The sequence below is a fragment of the Bidens hawaiensis genome, unplaced genomic scaffold, assembly GCF_021521415.1.
Source record: "Bidens hawaiensis isolate Kalapana, Puna unplaced genomic scaffold, B.hawaiensis_p1.1 tig00017681_1, whole genome shotgun sequence".
Lineage (NCBI taxonomy): Eukaryota > Viridiplantae > Streptophyta > Magnoliopsida > Asterales > Asteraceae > Bidens > Bidens hawaiensis.
The window spans coordinates 392,667-414,967 of record NW_027492671.1 but is presented as its reverse complement, the minus strand read 5'-3'; the positions used below and the strand labels follow the sequence as shown (position 1 = coordinate 414,967).

At 31.6% G+C, this 22,301-nt stretch overlaps 1 protein-coding gene and 1 pseudogene across 1 annotated transcript; both read right to left on the bottom strand.

Annotated features, from left to right (window-relative positions):
- Positions 1 to 2,629: 2,629 nt before the first annotated feature.
- On the bottom strand, positions 2,630 to 3,016 carry LOC143554448 (uncharacterized). The gene has a single exon (XM_077044195.1). The coding sequence runs from the start codon at positions 3,014 to 3,016 to the stop codon at positions 2,630 to 2,632; it is 387 nt and encodes a 128-aa protein (XP_076900310.1).
- A 5,812-nt stretch (positions 3,017 to 8,828) lies between these two features.
- Positions 8,829 to 9,146, bottom strand: LOC143554447 (cryptochrome-1 pseudogene; annotated as a pseudogene).
- Between the last annotated feature and the right edge of the window lie 13,155 nt (positions 9,147 to 22,301).

Below are 22,301 nucleotides of genomic sequence, written 5' to 3'. Positions count from 1 at the left end.
ACCCACATAGTTCCCATCGGGGTCCCGGGACACCAATGTTTTTTAAAAATTACTTAGAGACGATATATTAAATTTTGTAAGGACCCCATAAAAATTAATACTTGGAACCCATACTATAAAGGCTGAACTAGTCTAGTGGAAAGTCCCTTGTTTTTTCTTTGAGAGGTTGCAGGTTCAAGCCTCACCATACCCAATTTTTGTTGTTTTTTTAATATTCTAGTCAATATTAGTTATTTAGTTAGGGTATTTGTGTTTTTTCTTTAGTTTATCCCATACAACCATTATCACTTTAGTTTATCCCATATAACCATTATCACCATGCAACATATATAATGACAACATGAGTTTTACATATACTTAAATTATTTATCTTGTGTATGTATATTATAATTAATCATTTATTTGTGTAAGAGTTAGTTTTTCATGTCTTGGTTATTCATGTAAGACCATATATATATATAGCTTACGCTTATGTTTTTCGGGTATGAATAAAAATGAATTAAAAGTGTATGTTCTATCTAGTTTCTAATCTATATTCTTTCTACTTACTCGTTTCCAATGACACCATATTTTCGTGTTTTATTATGTTCCTCGTCTCGACCCGACCCGAATAACGACCGACCCAAAAATTTTGTAAACCGGAAAAATTGGGACCCCATTGGCAAAAAATCCTGGGTCCGCCACTGGGTGAGATGTGCCCTTTTGCCCTCCTGAAATTCCCATTGCCTACAATAAACATGAAAGTCTTGAATTTTAATTTTAATTGTAAAATTTTAAATCCAAGCATTATCTATAACTAAACAAAATATTTTTACAATAAAATATTTAATTTTTTTTATTATTTGAATTTAATATATATTTTGTACAAAACAATTGTTTTATAATTAAATTAAAAAAAATTATTGATCAATTTTTATGTTTTTTTAAAGGCACCGCTAGTCAAGATCTATCCCGAGAGGATTTTTAATCCACTTTGTTCAAACAACAGAAAATTTAACACTATGACTAGATCAACACATATATGACAGTGAAATAGTTGAATTAAATAAGTTCTCATTTTCGGCTTCCCAATGACCAAAAACCTCTGTATTTCGAAACCTCCAAATAGTCACCAAACTGTACAAATAAATAAATGGGAAACTTAACGTACTTAAATTAGTGTGCTAATTGTAAAAATTAAGTAGAGCAATTATATATGCAAATAGAGTAATTTTGTAGTCATATCATAGAGTAATTGTATAATTACAATTACTCTATGATATGACTACAAAATTACTCTACTTGTATATATAATTATTCTACTTGATTCTCACAATTAGCATACTAATTTCATTTGTATTTGATCCAAACCCTAAATAAATAATCGTCTCAATAACGTCTCTTTCTTTTTGATAAAAACAAGCAAATCCAACCACAAAATTATCGAATAAAAAGATTTGACAATTGGAGCGAAATATCCAACCATCTTCACAAGATTATCATCTTTTATGTTATGCACATCATCCCTTTTTTGATATGAATATATAGTATAACACATATATTATATATATATATAATATTATAAGTACAAAGTATTATTAATAAAAGTAAGATGGACCGTTTATTTACTTTAAAGGTGCTTCCAAAAAGACAGGGAAATATCAACTTCACGTGCTTTTGTTAGGGACGACTTCACATTGGTCACTTGATCGTATGAAAATGACACTTCTTAATTCAATTATTTTCATAACAATAATATTTTGATGAATACTAAAATATTAATCACTGATTCAGTATTAGACCACACATAAATCATAATATGGTAAATTTCGTTATTTAATTAACATTATTCTTTCATTTTTGACTTGGTCTTGCAAGCAGCGTTCGACAATTAATATATAGCTGAAGACTTGGTCAAACATTGAAGATTATGGACGTCGGAGGGAGTTACAACTTGTTTATGGCAAAGTTATGCAATCTGTAACCGCTCCAGGATCCTCGCCAGTGCACTTAATGTTCATTATTGCTTGTTATAACCATTGTAACTATATGTAGAAGTTGTATTGATCGTAATAAGACACATACACACACCCGTATACACTCTAGTGTACTCATAGCAACGATTAAACACTTCCAACACTTGTAATCACCCATTTTTACTTAATATGATTAAAGTAGGGATAGTGTTCCCCTCCCGAGGTTTTTTGCCGGAGTTCCTCTAAAAGATCACGGGCTTTTTCCTTGATAAATCACTGTGTCACGTGCAACTTTATTTATTGTTTTGATTACATACTCAAGCATCCTGCCTCACATACAAAGTTTGGTTACTTGATTATCCTCGTGTAATTTGACAAAATGAAGCTAAGATGAATATATAGAATATCATTGATACCCGAAGTTGACTGATTGGAATGAAAAAAGTGACTCTTGGATTCTAAGAAAAAAATTTTCATGTCATAACTCAAATAGAGACGTTGGGATTAATATCTCTCAATTCATATTTTTTTTTTCGAACGACAACTTTCATTAAACAAGACGAACTAGCAAGAAGCTAAGGCCGATAAAAAAACACAACAAAAGGAAGCGCTTAGAAAGAAAAATTACACCACTCTCTCCAAGATAAGTTTTTGAACGACGATCTGTTCTTTATCTAAAGAAACGCCAAAGATTTAACTTCTTCAATCACCTTATCAACCGAGCTCTCCTTATTTTCAAAGATAGTTTGGTTTCTTGCTTTCCATATGCACCAACATGTAGTCATAATAATACCTTGTAAAACCTTTTTCTTTTTGTTGCAAAGTGGAGCAGTTTTATGAATTATAAGAAGATCACGAACCACGAATGCGAAAATGGGAGGGATCTTACACCAAGAGCCAATACACTGCCAAACGCGATTTGCCATTTGACACGAGAGAAGCAAGTGATTTGCATTTTCCGGGCCTTCCTCACATAATGAGCAGATGGTCGTGTTGACCGGAATGTTTCTAAATGCAAGAACTTCCCGAGTCGGTATCCAGTCAATCTCAGCTTTCCACATGAAAATATTTATTTTTTTGGGATCCAATTGTTCCAACCCATTACAAACGAACCATTTAAACCAAAAGTATTAAACAAAACCTTTTTCATAGACGCCACCGAAAAATTCCCCGAAGAGTCAACGGTCCAAACCCATTTGTCTAGTTGATCCGAAAGATTTACATGTTGTAATAAATTTTTTAAATCAACTAATTCATTTCTTTCATCTCCGCTCAAAGACTTTCTTTTCCATTTCCACTTCCAAGAATGAATCCTCTTGTCAAAGCAATCCACAACATAACAATTTTTATAGCCCACATTAGCAAAAAGGTTTGGAAAAGCATCCTTGAGAGGTTCTGATATCAACCACGTGTCAATCTAGAACCTTATTCTTCTACCATTACCACGATTACCTTTAACAAGATTACCAAGTTTTAGACTTGAAACAGCCAAATGGTTCTCCAACTTTGCAATTGTCTTCCAAACCCCGGTGAAGCGCTTAGCGTGAGGAAGAATTGGCCAAGATCTCATTGAGCTATGAATTGACATGATCACTTTTCGCCATAAGGAATCATCTTCGAGTTTATATCGCCAATACCATTTTGATAATAAAGCAATGTTTGAGTCTCGGAGAGGAGAGAGACCAAGACCACCAGCTTCGATTGGCGCAGTAACCCGGTCCCAACTTACCCAACAAATCTTATTTCTGCCCGAGTTACAACCCTAAAAAAAATTCCTCAATTTGCTTCGAGTTGCTTAATGATCTTTTGTGAAGCTTTATATAAAGAAAAGAAATACATAGATAGAGATTTTATTACCGATTTTAAAGACTCAAACATGTGAATATAACTCATGTCATAATTCTAATAGAGACTTTTGGTTTGTTTCTCAAATAATCTCGTGTGAATATAAAATTTAGATCAAGCTGAAAGGAAAAATAGATCACACATTATAGAGACGTGCCTTCTATAATCATTCCACCATCACAGATTTCATCTTTTTTAGCATTCTATGAAATCCATACATGGATCACCATTTAGAGATGACTTCTACATAAGTTGGCTTGTATCATTCTTCTGATCAAAAGTTCTAAAATATCGGTGTAAAACTTGGAAAAAAAAACTTACTAATGTTAAGGTGTTTTTTAACAGAGGTCTATAAAAACAAAAATAATTGAAAAGTTAGACCATTAGTGGTGATCTTTAAATATAAGATTATTTTCGACCAATATAGAAAATATGAGATTATTTATCTCCAATTTGTCTTTTCTATATGTAATCGTTCTCTAACTTGTTTTTGTATATCATATTTAAGAAATGAATAATTTTAGAAAGTGATTTTTGTTTATTTAAAAAATAATAATCTGTTTTCTTTTAATTATAATTTTGTTTTTTAATTGTAAACTAAATTAGTTAATTTAATGATTGATAGATGGAGTAGGATGCATTATAAGTCTTAAAAGACGGATTGAGATGGTTTAAAATGAAATGCTATGAAGTTGAGGTGAAGAGGGGGAAGTTAAAATGGTCGAAATTTATTTATTTATTTTTTGGGGGTGTGGGGGGGGGGGGGATAGTTGTAAATATGGGTGTCCTTCAGTTTGTATTTTAAGGTCTCGGGTTTCTCTGGTTGGGTTCCTCAGGTTTAAGAAGATTACTTCTAAAACCGAAACCCGACCCTAATCTCTCCTGAATTCTTGAGGTTTTGAGTATTGGCATAGAAAATTTAAAAATAATAAAAAAGTAAGTAATAAATAAAATGTTAAAATTAAAAGCAAAATTATAATCTTTACCGAACTTAAATAACCAAATAAACTAACATAACTCATACACCAATCTTTAAACAAGTAAAATTAAAGAGTAAAAAATGTCTTAGATCTTCATGTATTTCTTCATTTCTTCCTCCATTTCCAATGCTATATTAGAAAGAAAGCCAGATAAATTTAGTATTAGTTAGATACAACATGAAATATCGTAAACGACTATCGAGCATCTTTTTTCAAAGACTGACTATTTAGCATCTAATACTATAATCATGGCATACTTGGTTAACGAATTTTTCGGGTTTACCTGAAACCTTTAAAAAGGTAATCAATACTTGACTTGAAATAACACAAATCACGTTCAGGTTAACAGTTTCTCGAATCGACTTCATTCCGTGTAGTAAATAACATTAAAAAAGAATCTTATTACATGCAAGAAAAGTTGTGTCACCATATTGTGACACCTTCCATTGCAACAAATCAACAAGAATATTGTCTAAAGGTATGTCCAATACGAAATTACGAAAACACCCCCACCTAGTCCACCAACTATGGAGGTAGTGCTAGATGGAGGAAGGGTAATATTGTCATTTGAAGAAAGAAGACAGGATAAGGTTATTATTATACGGTACAGCAAAAAAGGTTGGAAAAAGTCGGTGAAACGTAAAATGTGGGGGTTAATGGCATTGTGGTAAATAATGTGGAAAATGAAGGGTAATTTGTGTCGGGTAAAACCAGGCTCTCTTGTCTTTATGCATCCAAAGAATGTGTGTGGTGGGGCCCATGGCCAGCGCCAAAGCCGCAGGCCTCCATTATTTTTACTTTTACCACTTTCATTGTCACGCGCGTGCTCCACAACTCTGTCGATTGTAAATATCTAAATATAGTGTTCTATCTCGCGCAGACACGTTGGTAAAACCCAGACGATGATAAACCCAAATATTGTCGGTCCTGGGCGTTGAGGTGGTAAGTCGATACGAATTCGGTCGGTTTCGATTAAGTGCGTTATGATGCTGGAATTAAAAACCAAAAATAAAACAACATATAAAATTTGAGGTGGATCAATTGAGTGGCGTCAGTCGGAAACACTCGGACGTTGGGAAGATCTGAGCATTGCTGATCCCGGAAGTTGAGGCGGTGAGTCTACGCAAATTCGGCTGATTTCCGTCACATTGGTTAGAGTACCGAAATTAAAACAAAATACAGTAAGTCTACAAAAATTTGTTCGGCTTCCGTTATGTTTGTCATAGTACCAATACGGTGCCGTAAGTGACCCAATCGGCACTTAGCGGCACCAAAGTTTGTAATTATTATATATATTAATGTGGTGCGGGTTAAGTCGTAAAAATTAGATCAAAACGTAAAGCTTAGAAAAGAAGTGGCGGGGTAGTTAAACCAAGTACGTAAAAAAGGTTGAATCATGTGTGTGTGTTAACTAGCAAAAATTAGAGTGAAACATAAAATATAAAAAATAAGCGTTGGGGTTGTTAAACCGTATAAAAAAATAGACGTAAAAATGTTGAGCCATGCATTCGTGTTGCAGTGTGTTAACTCGAAAAGTTTAGACCGAGACATAAAATATTATCGTAAAGAAAGTATGTCAAAACAATAAAAACTTGTAAGGTACATGTTGAACCATGCATGTGTATTGCGGTGTGTTAGCTCGAAAAGTTTAGACCGAGACGTAAAATAATATTATCTTAAATAATATAACTAAGTAAAAATGATAAAAACTTATAAGGTACAGAGTTTGTCAAAATTCAAATAAGCCATAAAGGTTATATTATATTTTTACTAATATGGAAATTTCATCTTGCAGATGAAAATTTTAATCTAATTGTTGTTCAAGTTTTTATCGAGTCATTGGATTTGAGATCTTGATGCACATCCAAACACTCTTTTAACATAAGCAGAAGTGATGCAACCAAACACAACAAACTGATACACATTCAAACACTCCCTTAACAATGTTGATCCTTATAATCTAAGCAGTTAATGCGGAAAAATATATGAGATATCGGTTATCGTGGTGGGATAGTAATTTTAACAATTTACCTTTTGCAAAACACTAACAATCGTAGCAAGTATGGACTGATTAAGACTTAAAACATTGAACACTAAAAGTTGATCATTAAGACTTAAAACACTAATATCGGAAATATCGGTGATATATTGGTCAAATATCGGACCAATATCAGTCAATATCGCCGATATTATCAGCATTGATATTTTACCAGGGGACCGATAATCGATATATCACCATATATTGGTGATATCAACTGCATAGCTTATAATATATATACTTCTGATGCAATATTAAGTTTTGCGTACTTATGACTCGTATAAATTATATAATATTCATTTGACATAACTTTGTTTCATGTGTTACAGATCCTTTGTCTCTGGTTAGAGATCACCGGATAAAGGAGGTTTTAACAAATAACGGGATAGAAGTGCGCTCGTTTAATGCAGATTTGCTATACGAGCCATGGGAAGTTCTTGATGATGAAGGTCGTCCGTTCAATACGTTTACAGAATTTTGGGACCGCTGTCATGCCTTATGATCCTGAATCTCCACAACTCCCGCCTAAGAAGATAATATCAGGTCACTTTGCTTATAATATATATGTCACTCTTTTGATATCAGGGGTGGCAGTTCCTGACGCAACCAAAAAATACTGACACGAAATAGTCTCATTTTGGGTTGTCATGGTATAACACGTTTGATCAACAGGTTGTTTTTGGACTGATAAACTGTTTAAACCGTTAAATTAAATGGGTCGTGTTGGGTTGATCTCTTTAACCCATTCTTTAATCTGTGGGGTGCAAACGAGCCTTGCCAAGCCCATGCTCGACTAGGCTCGAGCTCGGCTCGTGAGTCATTTATTCAAGCACGAGCTTCGCTTGAGCTTGACCCGTTTTTTATTTATTAATTAATTTATATAAAAGTGGTGTGGTGTCATCAAATTATAACAGTGAGATATTTAGATACATTAAAATTTTCATCTGCAAGATGAAATTTCCATATTTCCAAACACCCCTAAAACTTCAAGAACCATAAGCACAGTATGTCCAAGATACCAAAAGTCATGATTTTGGGGAAAAAAATTAACAATTCCAGCTAAAAAGATGAAAAGATCAAATTTCCATGTTACCAAACACCACTAAAACTTCAACAATCATAAGAACAGTTATCTAAGAACTTGAAAGTCATAACTTTAAGCAAAAATTCAGCAATCCCAGATAAAAGATCGAATTCGCATGTTGCCAAACACCACTAAAACTTCAACAATCATAAGAGTAGTGTATCCATGATCTTAAAACTCATGATTTTGAGGCAACAAAAGTAACAATCCCAGATAAACGATCAAATTCCCAATTTCCCGTGTTTTCAAACACCCTTAAAACTTCAGCAATCATAAAAACAGTGCATCCAAGGTCATACAAGTCATGATTTTGGGCAAAAATTTAACAATCCTAGATAAATATCAAATTCCCATGTTACCAAACACCCCTAAAACTTCAACAAATCATGAGAACAGTGCATCCAAGATTTCAATAGTCGTGATTTTGGGCAAACGTTTAACAATCCAAATAAAAAGATCACATTTTCATGCTTCCAAACACCCCTAAAACTTCAACAATCATAATAACAATGTATCCAAGATCTTAGAAGTCATGATTTTGGGGAAAAAGTTAATGGTTCCATATATAGAAGATCAAATTTTCATGTTTCCAAACACCCCAAAAACTTCAACAATCATAACCAAGATCTTATAAGTCACGATTTTGGGCGAATAAGTTAACAATCCCAAATAAAAAGATCAAATTTTCATGCTTCCTAGCAACCTTAAAAGATCAAATTATCAGTTTTCTAAACTCCCCTAAAAGTTAACAATCCCAGATAAAAGATCAAATTTGCATCTTTCCAAACACCCCTAAAACTTCAACATTTATAAAAACAGCACATCTAAGATCTTAAAATTCATAATTTCTAGCAAAAATCTAGCAATCCCAGATAAGAACTAACGCAACAGACCATAATCAACAAAAACCATACATAATTAATAACTCACTCACCATATAAATGATTGAAAAATAGGCGATTAGCACCCGTTGACTTGATGAGTTGCAGAAGACAAGAAACACTATCAGTAGATCTCTTTGTAATAAGAGAAGTTCCAAGATTCTTCAAAGATGAATCTAATTCTGATAAACTCTGTTTTAACCACCATCTTGAAACCCTACCAGGATAATAATGACCTTCTTTTTCAGGTGCCCATATGTACACTGCAATCACTTGAACTGCTCTCACACCAGCTGCCAAAGCAGGGTTATCTTCTACCCTCAGATCTCTTCTAAACCACACTATACTACACCCTCCTGACATCCCTTCAAAACACACCCAAAATCTTGAATCTTGATTAGGGTTTCAAATCTTGAAGATTTACCTGTGGGTTTTCAAAATCTTGAAGTTTTGCTTGGGGGTTTTCAAAATCTTGAAGTTTTGATAGTGGGTTTTCAAAATCTTTTTGATGGTGGGTTTACAAAATCTTGATGTTTTGATTGTGGGATTTTGAGAAAATTGAAGTATGATTGGAAAGATGCAAACTTGATCTTATCTTTCTTGTTATTCCTTATCACAGACTTGATCTTGCGATCAAGAATCATTGTAGGACAAGAACACTAAAAAGGAAGCATCTTTTTAGCAAATTAATGAGGAATTTAAGAACAAGTAAGCATAATCAGAATCTTGAGTTTTCAATTGATATAGAAAGTGAGATGAAGGGGATGTGTTAGCATCAAGAGAAAATGAAAATAGGGTTGGCCGATTTGCAGCCACATGTTTGGGTTCTCTTTCCCTTATTTCTTGGAATTTTGAGGATGTTTGGGATTAACTCTAAAAGTGTTTTTTTTTTTTTGTTTTTTTTTTTAAATGTTTATTGGCTTTTAGCTTTTTGAAAATGAGTTTTTAAAAAAGTGTTTGGATTAGCTTATGTGGTAGGAAAAGCCATAAGCATTTTTTAAAAAATGTTTGGCTGAGCTTATTTACATAAAATGACTAAAAAGGGTAAAGGGTGAGTAGATTACTAAAAATCCAATAAAAAAGCCAAAAACATTTTTGAAAAGCCTTAAATTGGGGCTTTTAGAAAAGTGTTTTTTCAAGCCAGTCAAAAAGCCAAAAACATTTTTGAAAAGCTCCAAATTGAGGCTTTTGGAAAAGTGTTTTTTCAAGCCAGTCAAAAAGCCAAAACAAAAGGGCATTTTACATTTATCAAACACCTTTTTTGCTTATCGGCTTCTTGAAAAAGCCAATAAATCAATAAGCATTTTTCAAACTCAATCCTAAACCCCCTCTTTGTGTTCTTTTTATTAAAAATAAAATAGTGTTTTAATCTTCTACATTTTTCTTTTCCAATTTTTTTTGCTTTTTAAATCCTCAAAATCCTTGTCTCTTGTCATTACTTTGGTAGTTTGGATAGGTAACTGGTAATCAATAATTTTATAAAAAACCATTTGATTTTGTAAAAGTACTTTATAATTATTTAAATCCGTACTTGGCATAGCGTTCACATTGTAATATTTATTTGGTTTATTTAAGTTTAATAATCCCTATTGACTGGTATTGGCCATTAATAATTTCTGTTCATTTTATCACCAATAGCGGTCTCAAATTTAAAAAAGTTGGCCCCCAATGGTCCCTGTTAAAAATGGCTTAACGCCGTTATACTTTCTTCCGAATTTCAAACTAATATTTTAGAGTTTGATCGGAAGGAGGATACGAGTCGATTGATGTAAAACTTCGTTCGAAACGGTGCTCCAAAACGACGAAACAGTGCTTCAATTTGGGTGTTAGAACTTACAATTAACAAAAATCAAGTCGTCTGGATCACCGTTTCGAGCTAAGTTTTATATCAATCGACTCGTATCCTCCTTCCGATCAAAAACCTTAAAACATTAGTTTGAAATTCGGAAAAAAGTATAACGTCGTTAAGTCATTTTTAACGGCGAACCATTGGGGGCCAACTTTTTTAAATTTGGGACCGCCAGTGGTGATAAAATGAATAAGGATTATTATCGGCCAATATCAGTCAATAGGGATTATTAAAATCCAATAAACCTATTTATTTCTATCTATTCGTAACCCATTCCATAAGCTTTGTGACATGGTTTTATAAATTATAGAAAGTGGCTCTAAATGGAGTATATAGAAAAATGTTATTGTTTATCAGTAAATTTGAGAATGTATTGCTTATACTCTATAGCGTTTAAATTTTTATATCTTTTTAAAGTGGTTGTAAGTAAACGAGTGAGGGAAATAATGATAAATGTATTAAAAAAGTATTATTTAATTGAAAATAAAAGAAAAAAAAATAATTTTTAGTGTAATTATAAGAATTAAGATTAGAAATGTGAATGCCGGGATAGAGTCTCTATTTCCAATTTTCCATGTTCATCTCTATTATTTATAGATTTCTTATGTTTTTAACCTCCATCACTATCTCTATCTCCATTCTCATCTTTAAGTTTATTGATTTCTCATGTTTTTTCACCTTCATCAAATTTTATATTTTTTGACTGTTTAATTAAAAGAAAATATAATAAATCAAGTATTTGTGAGTGAGTAGAGATGAATGAAGAATGAGATGAGAAATGTTAAACAAATATAGAAATAAGTTTAGAAAATGTAATATTTAGTTAAAATTATATATATAGAAATGAAGATATAGAGAAATACATAAATCTCTAAATTTTGTTTATTTTTTAAAAGCTTCCACATTCAATTCTCAATTTCTATCTCTATGTCCATTTTTATGGTCCTTTTCCTTCTTCTATTAACAAATTTAACCACTAACTATTTAACTAGTAGCATAGAAAGGAGAGACAAAGGATAAAGATATACATACTAAGGGTGTTAAACGTGTTGGGTTGGCGAGTTAATGAGCTGTGGGTTGACGGGTTGAAATATGTAACCCGAACCTAACCCGTATTATTATTCTTGTTAAAGATTTTAACCATAACCTGCACACACAAATTCGGGTTGACCCGAACTGTTTAACCCATTTATCAAATAAAAGATTACAAACAAAATTGATATAATTTATAGTTGGTAAAGTAAATAAGTAATATGAATATTTTTTTGAAAACTGTTACAAATTTAACGAGTCAACCCGTTTTTATATGGGTCAATCCGACTAAACGGGTTGTGTTAGTTGACCCGAACCTGATCCGTTTTTTAAACGAGTATTGTTAGTCAACCCAAAATATTTTTCTTCGTGTCATGTTTAGGTTGTGTTTCGAATCATGTCAACAATTGTTGCCCCTAGTGTATATGACCCTCTATCTTTAAAGCATCACTATACATCCCATAAAACTAATCTCTTAACTAAAATTTCCAATGCAAAATTAATTTGATATTGTATTAGTTAATTGTCATACCTGTTGTCTTTGAAGAATTTTTTTTTAAATTTTATATGCAAGGTGAATATATATGTCATGTTTAATTTGATTAGGTCAAATATATATATGCTTGAAAAGAATTGAGACTGGAATAAACATACTTCAAGAATTTAACCTACTGAAATATCTATTTAAATGCAAGATTAACTTGATATTGTATTAGTTAATTGTCATACCTGTTGTCTTTGAAGATTTTTTTTTTAAATTTTATATGCAAGATGCTCTTCGACTACGACTTACTTCTATGTATCACGTTACTAAAACTACATTTAAGGAAAGGGATGTGGCTGATTCCGAGCTCTCAGAAAATAGTAAGTACAAAGCTGCACTAGACACGTTCATCTTAAATATGTACACATACCATTTTGATTCACGTATTTAACAAGGTGCGAATGAAAAAACAAATCCCACACCAAGCACTATAAGAAAAAGAAAATTCATACGCCTCCAAGCAACACAAACATGGGCTCTCCTCCAACAAAGGATTCAACAAGAAAATGTCCAAAAGGACCAATCTCGGGTGCACCCACAACATATTTCACTACTCGTATGATTTTACTACGAATTATGGTTTGCTTTTATTAACAAAAATAACATTATTGGTTCTCAGCAACACACACCCACCAGCAACAAAACTAACAAAGAAGTCAGTAGCATTGCATGTATTGACGCACCACCCCGACCCGTAACCATCATACCAACCTGCCCAAGTAATGAAGAGACTAGGATGATGCATGGTGGGAAGCCAATTTCGACGCCATCATTCAGGCATGCAAAGCTTATGATACCAAATAATTATCTTTTGATGTGATACTTTATTTCATATAATTAGTGTAAACTGTAACGAGCATAAATATTTTGAATGAATATATAAACGAACGTAAGCGGATGTAAACGGATGAACTATGACAAACATAAATGGACGTAAACAAAAAAATGTTTATTGAATTACACGGTGGTAAGTTCATTTATGCTTATTTATTTAATAAACGAACGAACATAAACGCATGGCTCGTTCGTTCATTTATGTTCGTGAACGTTCATTTATGTTCGTGAAAATTCATTTATGTTTTAAATATATGCAACACTTTTTTTCCTTTAAATATATTTGCAATGTTAACAAAACATGGAATCAAAAATAACCAGTTTATAGAGTTCATAGTAAATCAATTATTAAAATATAAGATTTTGGAAAGAATAAACAAATGAATTTTGAAAACCGGTCTAATCACCGGTCCAGTTCTCAGTTCAACTGTCCGACCAATAACTGACCAACCAATTATAGCGGCTAAGTAGTACTCAACCAGACCAGTAATGGTTTCCGGGCCAATATTTGGTTGGTGATAAACCAAATAATGTACACCATTTTTTGTGTATTAAAACTATAGCCTAAATAAATTTTGCTATAGCCAAAAATAACATCCAACAAACCATATGCACATGTGACAGTGTACTCGCACTGGTAACCCGTTGAATCAATGCAAACACACATTCAATAAGTCGATAATTTAATAAGCACCCCCGCACCAATAAATAACATCTAACAAACTATATGCACATGCGACAGTGTGCTCGCACTGGTAACCCATTACACACCACACCAAACACCACAAACCAACACGAGGAGATAATTTGTGCGAACCAGCAACAACGCGTTATTTAGTATTTTGACTTATTTTATTTTTTTACGGATTAGACATTTAGACCTATTATTTTAATTGAATTTATAAGGTAATTCGTCATTTTTTAAATCTTTTAATGGGAATGGAGGAGGTGATTTTTTAATGTCACCGTTTGATTTTAATAAGCCAATCATCCTCTTTGCAGACGGAGTATTTGAACAAGCAACACCAGGCATGTCTATAAAGTAGCAGCTTAGCGAGTAAACCATTTCATTATATAGAATATTATGTTGTTTTACAATAAGTGAGGGCTACAAGTTCAGGTGAAAACCAGTTTTTATTCCGTTGGAAGAACTTGAAATGATTGTTGGAGAAAAATTGACTGAACGTCATGGAATTACCGAAATTGAGCTATGATATTGACAAGAGGTTGATGATTATTACACTTTTTGTTTCCTTTTTGCTACATATTTGTAACTATTGTACATTTTAATATTGGGTTTCATATATATGAATAGGTAGGCGTTATTTATGTAACCATTCTTTCTTCGTTGTTGAATGATTTGATTTTAATGTTGAAAACTTTAAAATTTTTAGATTCTGTTGCTATATATATATATATTATTTTTTATTATGTTATGGTGTAAATGATACATGATATCTATAAAAAAAGCGGTTTGCAAGAAATAGTCACATAGTAAAAGTTATCAAAATGCAAACGCCGACTTATACTCAGATGCTTATCAGGAATTGATCGAATTTATTTGTGGAAATTGATAGATTTAAAGAGATCCAAATTTATTTCTAGCTATCATAAACCTAGATGCAATTAATTTTGTGTAAATTGGTTAAGGCTGAAAATGTATTTTGAGTTGTACATGTGATGTGACCTACAATCTAAATTTAAACGACCAAATACCCAAACTAAGCCCTATAAAAGATTGTGAGTTTAAGCATTCTGAAAAGTACTTTATATCACAGGTATAAACATTAACATACCTACATGTGCAGGTACTGTTTGTACTATTCAGATTGCCAAAACCATATTGTCTGTCAAATTCCATTAAGGGTCATGCATCTAAGCCATATATCAACTTAAAAAGTTTCGTGGCTTTAATTTGAGCATTTTTTTATCTCTGGTTTAAATTTCAAGTCTTACTACTTACCAATTAACATATTCAATCTTTTATATTGATTAAAAATTAAAAAAAAAACATAAACCTAATTTATTAACAAATATTGAATGTATCCAATATATACGCATACACCAATATTTTAATAAGCATCCGCACAAAAAATTCCAACAAACCATACGGCAGAAGGATGTGATGATTTGATTATAGCATGGCTTTGGTTCCTTATTTGATTGATTTAAATTTGTGTGTGATTTATGGGTGAAAAGTGATGATGATGTGAGCTTATGTATCGGTAAATTTTGGCTATATTGATTAGTCATGTGACTGATGTATAAATAACCCATGAAAAAGGCGTGCTTTGTTGTGAATTCTTATTTTACTCGTTTACTTTACTTACATGTAGACTGACTTCAGTACTGAATGAGACAAGTACGTATCCAATTCTAGATCAATTTTATATAAACACTTAAAGCAAATTTACATATTTGGATGTATTTATCAATAAAGTTTATCATGTTGAACTTTCTAAGCATCCAAACATACAGTGAATAGTCGACCCATTTTGTGGTTTAATGTGTATCCCGCCTCAGTGTGCGTGTAAGCATATATGAATGTTAAATGATGAAATTGGACAACACCAAAAGATAACGCATGGTTTCATGACCTTCTTGTGCATTTTTATAACCGGATCTTTGCATCTTAGCGACTTGCTTTGGCGTCTTTTCAAAATCATATAATAAATTACTGTTCGCAGAAATCTCTGAAAAGATAACTCCTTCTAGCAAAAGTGCCCGCACGATGCTGTGGGTTCGCTCAAGTTATCTTTTCGTATTGGTTTGTAGTGTGTGGCAGGGTGAGTAATGGGTTATCAGTGTGAGCGTGTTTCTGCATGTGCATTTGGTTTGTTTGGTGCTTTTGGGGTGGGGTTGGGGGGGGGGGGAGTGCCCGCTAAATTATTAACGGGTGCATATATATTGTTTTGTGAAATATTTGTTAATATTGTTGCTTGTTAGTTTGTAAGGAACCAAACAAAAACTTTTTGTTTCTGCAAGTTAAGTACCAGTTATTTTATAACATCATCGATCCAATAATATATGCATACGCAAGTATGCAAGTGTACAACCAACTCACGTATGCCCGCCTCTTTACCCTTTTTACCATTCGTTAACCGACACCCTGCTCTCTTTAATTTGAGTATATCTTTCATCTCCTAGATAAATTTCAACTCTAACTATTCATCAATTAATAGTCATTCAATCCTTTATGTTGATTAAAATTCACAAAGCCCAACATCAGCAATGATTTACCTACTTAAATTAAGGAATTTGATTTAAAAATAAAAAGAATAATGGCATCAGACATTACAAGTACTCAAAGTAGTAATGTATAGCAGTCCTAGAAGATTTGGTAATTCTTGGCATGTTTTCAACTTTACAACTTTCATAGGGTTGGTGAGAAAAATAGAAAAAGCATCATAAACACTATCATATGCAATCTTCATAAAGATGTTAGTGGACTCAAAAGGTGGTTCACATAATTTTTACAAGGTCTGAGGTCCTTCTTAACAACTTGAACAAAAGTTTGTCCCTCTCAATACCAAAACTTGAATATTATTAATCAGCTATTCTTGTTGGAAATTAGCAACTATGATATTAAACATAGCTGGTTATACCATGCCAGTTAAAGGACCTCTTTGCCAACAAGTTAGCATTTGTGGTGTAACTTTGAACACACATGCATACCATACCAAAATACAAAATTTTCCTCACAAGCAGATCAGACTTACTTTCCCAGGCTAAAAAAGCAATTTAAAAAAAAAATTATTGTAAAGGTTAAAAGTATAATATTTGATATCCAAATTTTTATTTGTTTTTTAAATATCCAAATGGACCTGCTATAAATTTTAAAATCACCATAGAAACTTTTATGTTTCACAAAAGCCCACATATTGCGGTAGGGACGCAACGGGTTTGGTAGGTAGGGAGTTTGGTTCGTTTTGGTTGTACTCAGTATGGTTTATGATAAAAAGAATAAGAAATCTGTCAGATGTAATGTACACACTCATTGAACTAAAATTATAAACCACAGCGACCACAATAGCTTTAAGTTACCATACTGATCAATCTTCACTTTAATCAATAAATAGAATAGATTAGAAAATCCACATTTATTTTAATGTTTTTATTAAAAATTCAAAGTTGAATTTCCTTTTTATTTTATTTGAGTGTTTTAGAATAATACTTATATTCATTTGTTTAACTCATTAATTAAGTAATTTTTATAAAATTTTGATATAATTAAATTAAATATGTAATATATTAACCACTAAGACATTAACATTATACATTGTGTTTTCTTGTGTATTGCTAATAAACCCAATACTGGTTTTAAACATTTTATTCCGCCCATCAAAAAAGAGTCGTGGTAGTGTGTATGGCGTGTATGTGTAGTACGTTAATTCCATCAATTATTTTGCCCTACATCAAGTTAACGGTTCATTATATATGTACATGAATTGTACGTATGGAAAGAAATCCAAATTTTCTGAATGACCAAAAATGTAATTTTAAGACACTAATCATGTCTAACTGCAAAGAAAAATGTATATGACTATAATAACATTTATCATAAAAACATGTTTTGCATCTAACTATACTATTAAAGCAATAGAGTTTTTGGACACATGACATCTTCTTATTGGTCCAACCCTATTACTTCCATATATAACAAGCACTTCTTTGATTTTCTTCATAATGAAACAATTCAAAAAGAAAATCTAATCTAATCTAACCTAACCTAACCTAACCTAATCTAATCTAATATAATCTAACTATGCTATTAAAGCAATTGTGTTTTTGGACATATGGCATTTTCTTATTTGTCCAACCCTATTGCTTTCATATATAACAAGCACTTCTTTGATTTTCTTCACAATTAAATAATTCAAAAATAAAATAAAATATCAAGCTTTCATAGATTTTATTCACATTTAAATAATTCTAAATGCATATTGAATGCCAACTTATATCATATGACAATTATACATATTTTTAAATCATAGTAAATATATTAACTATCTTTAAATCATAGTCAATGCATTAACTATCTTAAAATGCATTACTATAGTCAAGATGGATCTTTAAAACATCATTTATTTATTTTAATACTTTTTTATGAACAATCTAAATTATATATTAAAGTAAGACCCTTTTTGGACATATGGCCCTTTCCTATTGGTTAACTTAACTATTTTTCATATATAACTTACAACCTTAAAATTTCTTACTATTAAAATAATTCTACATTAAATTAAAAATATTATATTAAAGCAAGACCTTTTTGTTAACTTGACTATTTTTCATAAACAACTTGCAACCTTAAAATTTTTTACTATTAAAATAATTCTATATTAAATTAAAAAAAAAAAACCTTCTATTGAATGCACCCATTTACTATATCTTATAACCCATGACCTATTTAATCCAAATATTTCATGAGCCATTTGTTAGTTATATGAGATAATTGATAATTCGTGTTCTTATTGTATGATTTTGTAAAGCATGACATTCGTTAATTTTTGAACCCGAACCCCGACCCGTTCCGACTTTTGGAATACCCTAAAATTTAATGTTTTTATACGAGTATTTAGATAGTGAAACTGTTTTTCAAATTTTGTAAACTTAATATTTTTTTATGAGAGCTATTTAAACTTGTGCTTATGAAGTAATAATATAATATATAGATTGTTAATAACGGTTTAAATCATGATTTTTTTCAAATCCTAATAAATGGTTAAAAACAAGCTAATAATTAGAAAATGTGTTTTTTAAATTTAACAATTTAATTATGTTAAATTCAATAATTTTTGTATTGTGAAACTTATTCATAATATTGGATGATTGTTATAGAGTAAGTGATTTATATCACTAAATGAAAATTCAAGTAAAGTTAAAACATAAGGCATTTACGATTTATAGATAATTAAAGAAAGTTGAATTGTAGGAATAGTTATAATAATTATTGCTTTCATTTAAATTTAAATTGGAATGAACTAAATTGCTGGTTCACCATAAAAAGTTTTGACTATCTTATGAAACTGATTAATAATTGTTATTATTAGTCTTAAAACACATGTTTTATTTAGACCCTTTTAAATACCGACTTATCCTTTTTTTCGAACACACACCCCAATTGACAAATGCTTCCCTTCACCCAACCGTTTTCTATTTTGTATTTAGCTCCCCCCCCCCTCTCGCCGTCGTTATTCGAATTATGTATTAGTCAAGGTATTTAAACCATCCATTTTCCTGTCTCTTTATTAAGAATCAAAACCATAAGTTTATTTTTTTCCAATAGTATGGCACGAAAAAAATCAAATTTTGATCATTCGGTTTGGGATAAGTTATATGGTTTGAATGAAGATGACGACTTGTTTCTTTTATATTGTATTAGTATTATTTTCAAATTCTAAACCACTTTTCTTTTTCATTAACTATTTATGAAATACATTATTTATAGTGTAATAAGATCTGATTTTACTATTAGTTATATTAATAATATAAATTATCATTCCTTCAAAATTATTATTACTTAGAAACTGATTTTACTTGTATATATGTAAATTTATCTGTTCATATTAATACAAATTTTTATATATCTTTAAAGAAATAAACATATATGTTTATTTGACGATTTTACTAATTTCCACCCGTGTAATATACGAGTTAATAACCTAGTTGTATAATAGAGTGAAAGAGCCCGTGCATTACGGTGAGGACGAATAGGTGTCCAGTAGGTACGAGTTCGGCTTATTATGGTAGCGCCTTTTACTATAGCAAATTATGTTCCATATAGTTAAAAGATAAGAAATTTCATAGCAACCTTATCCAAGGAAAAAGTTAAATGTTACTACATATTTTGATATTTTTATAAGTAACAAATTGATGTATATAGTAAATTATGTTTACTTAAATATTTTACAAAACCTAAGCTACCAAATATTTATAAAAAAATGGCATTATATAACTCAACAATGATATAACATTAATTCAATAATAAAAATTGCATTGAAAACATCAAAATGGTCTATCCGACAATATGTTTGGTGAAATTTAAATGGGCCGGTTCGGTTATGACAGGTTTTGATTTATCTTTAACCAAAGCCAGCCCGTATTTGCCGGTTTTTGAAAATTCATTAAACCGATCGACTGGTTTTGTCGGTTATTGGTTAAAATCGGTTAATAGTTATGACGGTTATGATTCGGTTATAAATTTCTAAAAGTTTTTACTTGACACATGCATCTTTTCACTTGCATGTTCTACTACAACGTAAATGTAAACATATCGCATGACACCATAAAATGAGTAAATACACAAAAATTACAGCTTCATTAGTTACAATAAACAGAGATCTAGTGACCCTACTCCCTCACTGCACTATTTGATTAATTAAATTAGCGAACATAAGCATAGGTCGCATTCATTCAATTGTGTTCGTGGCCGTCCGGTAACGTGTTTGTTTATGAAATTAATGAACAAACACATACAAGAACAATCAAATCGCTTTCCGGCCCGTAATTTGCTCCGATAAAATGAAGTTAAAATGAAGCTGAGCACATCTGCATAAACATAAATCACACTGTTGAGCAAATAATCAAGTCAACCACACCGTAACCAAATTATCCGACTTAATCGAACCGAACCGTTAACCAAAATAACTTATTTAACCGAACCGTAACATAATTAAACAAAGCGAACCTCCCATCCCTCCTATACTAGAGCGTTTATGGTGCTCAATTACACACTACATGACAAATGGGAAGTGGTTTGTCATGAGTAACTCACGGACACTTTATGAAATTGCTACTGATATGAGGCCCCTTGAATATTTCCACAGTGTCAACTCACTTCATGGCGGTGTAGGTGTTGTGTACTTGGAAACCGTTGTTGCACCGGCTATATGATGTCACTTTCTTTCCATTTTAATATACACAGTTGCCTAAATAAACCATTTTTACTATCTCACACTTACTACCTGTTTCTACAATAACTTGATGATTCGTTTGTTTGGATGCTTGATTATTGATATCTTATTATTATTACTATCTTTAATAGGTCAAACTTAAAAACTAACTTTCCTCTCTCTCTATTTATTTCTTTTGTTACTTGCTTCACCTGACTTAAACCAACATCGTAAAAGAACCATTTTAAGTGTCTTACCCTTACTACCTCCTTTTAAAATAAATGTAACTTATCAGTTCATGATTCAGCAATGCGGCATCAACAATCATATTTATGTAGCTTAATAGTTTTGGCCTTTTGGTGAATTGTAATGGTTTTTTTTTCTTTAATAGAGAGTTCGATTAATATTTTTAAAGGAAAAATATTTGGATGCGTAGGTGAAAGCTTAACTTGCGTGAGCATACAACAAAGGGTTACATGGTTATTTAGTTCTTTAGTATTTTTATTGAGTATCAATTTATCAGAATTTTGTTGTATGAACCTTTTGTTCAGTTGCCCTCTTTAGTTATCATAAACTGTCTTGAGAATAATTAGTTTCATGTTTTGGCCTCTCAATACTCGTGGTTAATGGAATTTCGCACATGCCATGTATAGTTTGAGGCATTGTCAACTATATTATTGATCACGACTAACTCATTGTTTGACACCTTTTTTTCTCATATTAAGTGGATTTTGCAAATATTATATATCGAATCATTTGAACAAAAAAAAAGGATATCTAGAGTTTTCGATCGTCTTATTCAATTCATATATGGTAAAGAAGCAATTTCAAACGAAAGTTTTGGTATAAAATCGACCTATGGATACGTCTGGTTGGGCCGAACTTTATTCAATGTTAAATTTCTTTAGCATATGGATTGCGAACGTTAAACAATACCACCTGTGGGAAAGGGCCTCGACTGGATATTTGATTATCAATATTTATTTTAGTCTTTCACACTTCAAAATTAAGTATTGGAAGAATACTCCACTCATGTTTATATTCAGACTGAGTTGTCAAATGTTTCAAGTTCTAGATGTTCAAGCCTTGTGAAGATAACACACATATATAGAGATTTAAGTACATGAAAACTAATTTCATATAATATAACTACGCCCCCTTGCACCTCAAAAAAAAAAATCCAACAAACCATATCCACATACATCGGCGCGCTCACATTGATAAACAATTACACACCACACCAAACTCTACAAACCAATACAAGGAGATAACTTGCGCACATTACACACCAAACCAAACGCTACAAACCAATACGAGGAGATAACTTACGCGTACCCGCGGTAACGCGCGGACACTTTTCCTAG

Coding starts and splice junctions, on each gene's coding strand:
- LOC143554448 (XM_077044195.1), bottom strand. CDS start 3,016: ATGTGGAAAGCTGAGATTGACTGGATACCGACTCGGGAAGTTCTTGCA.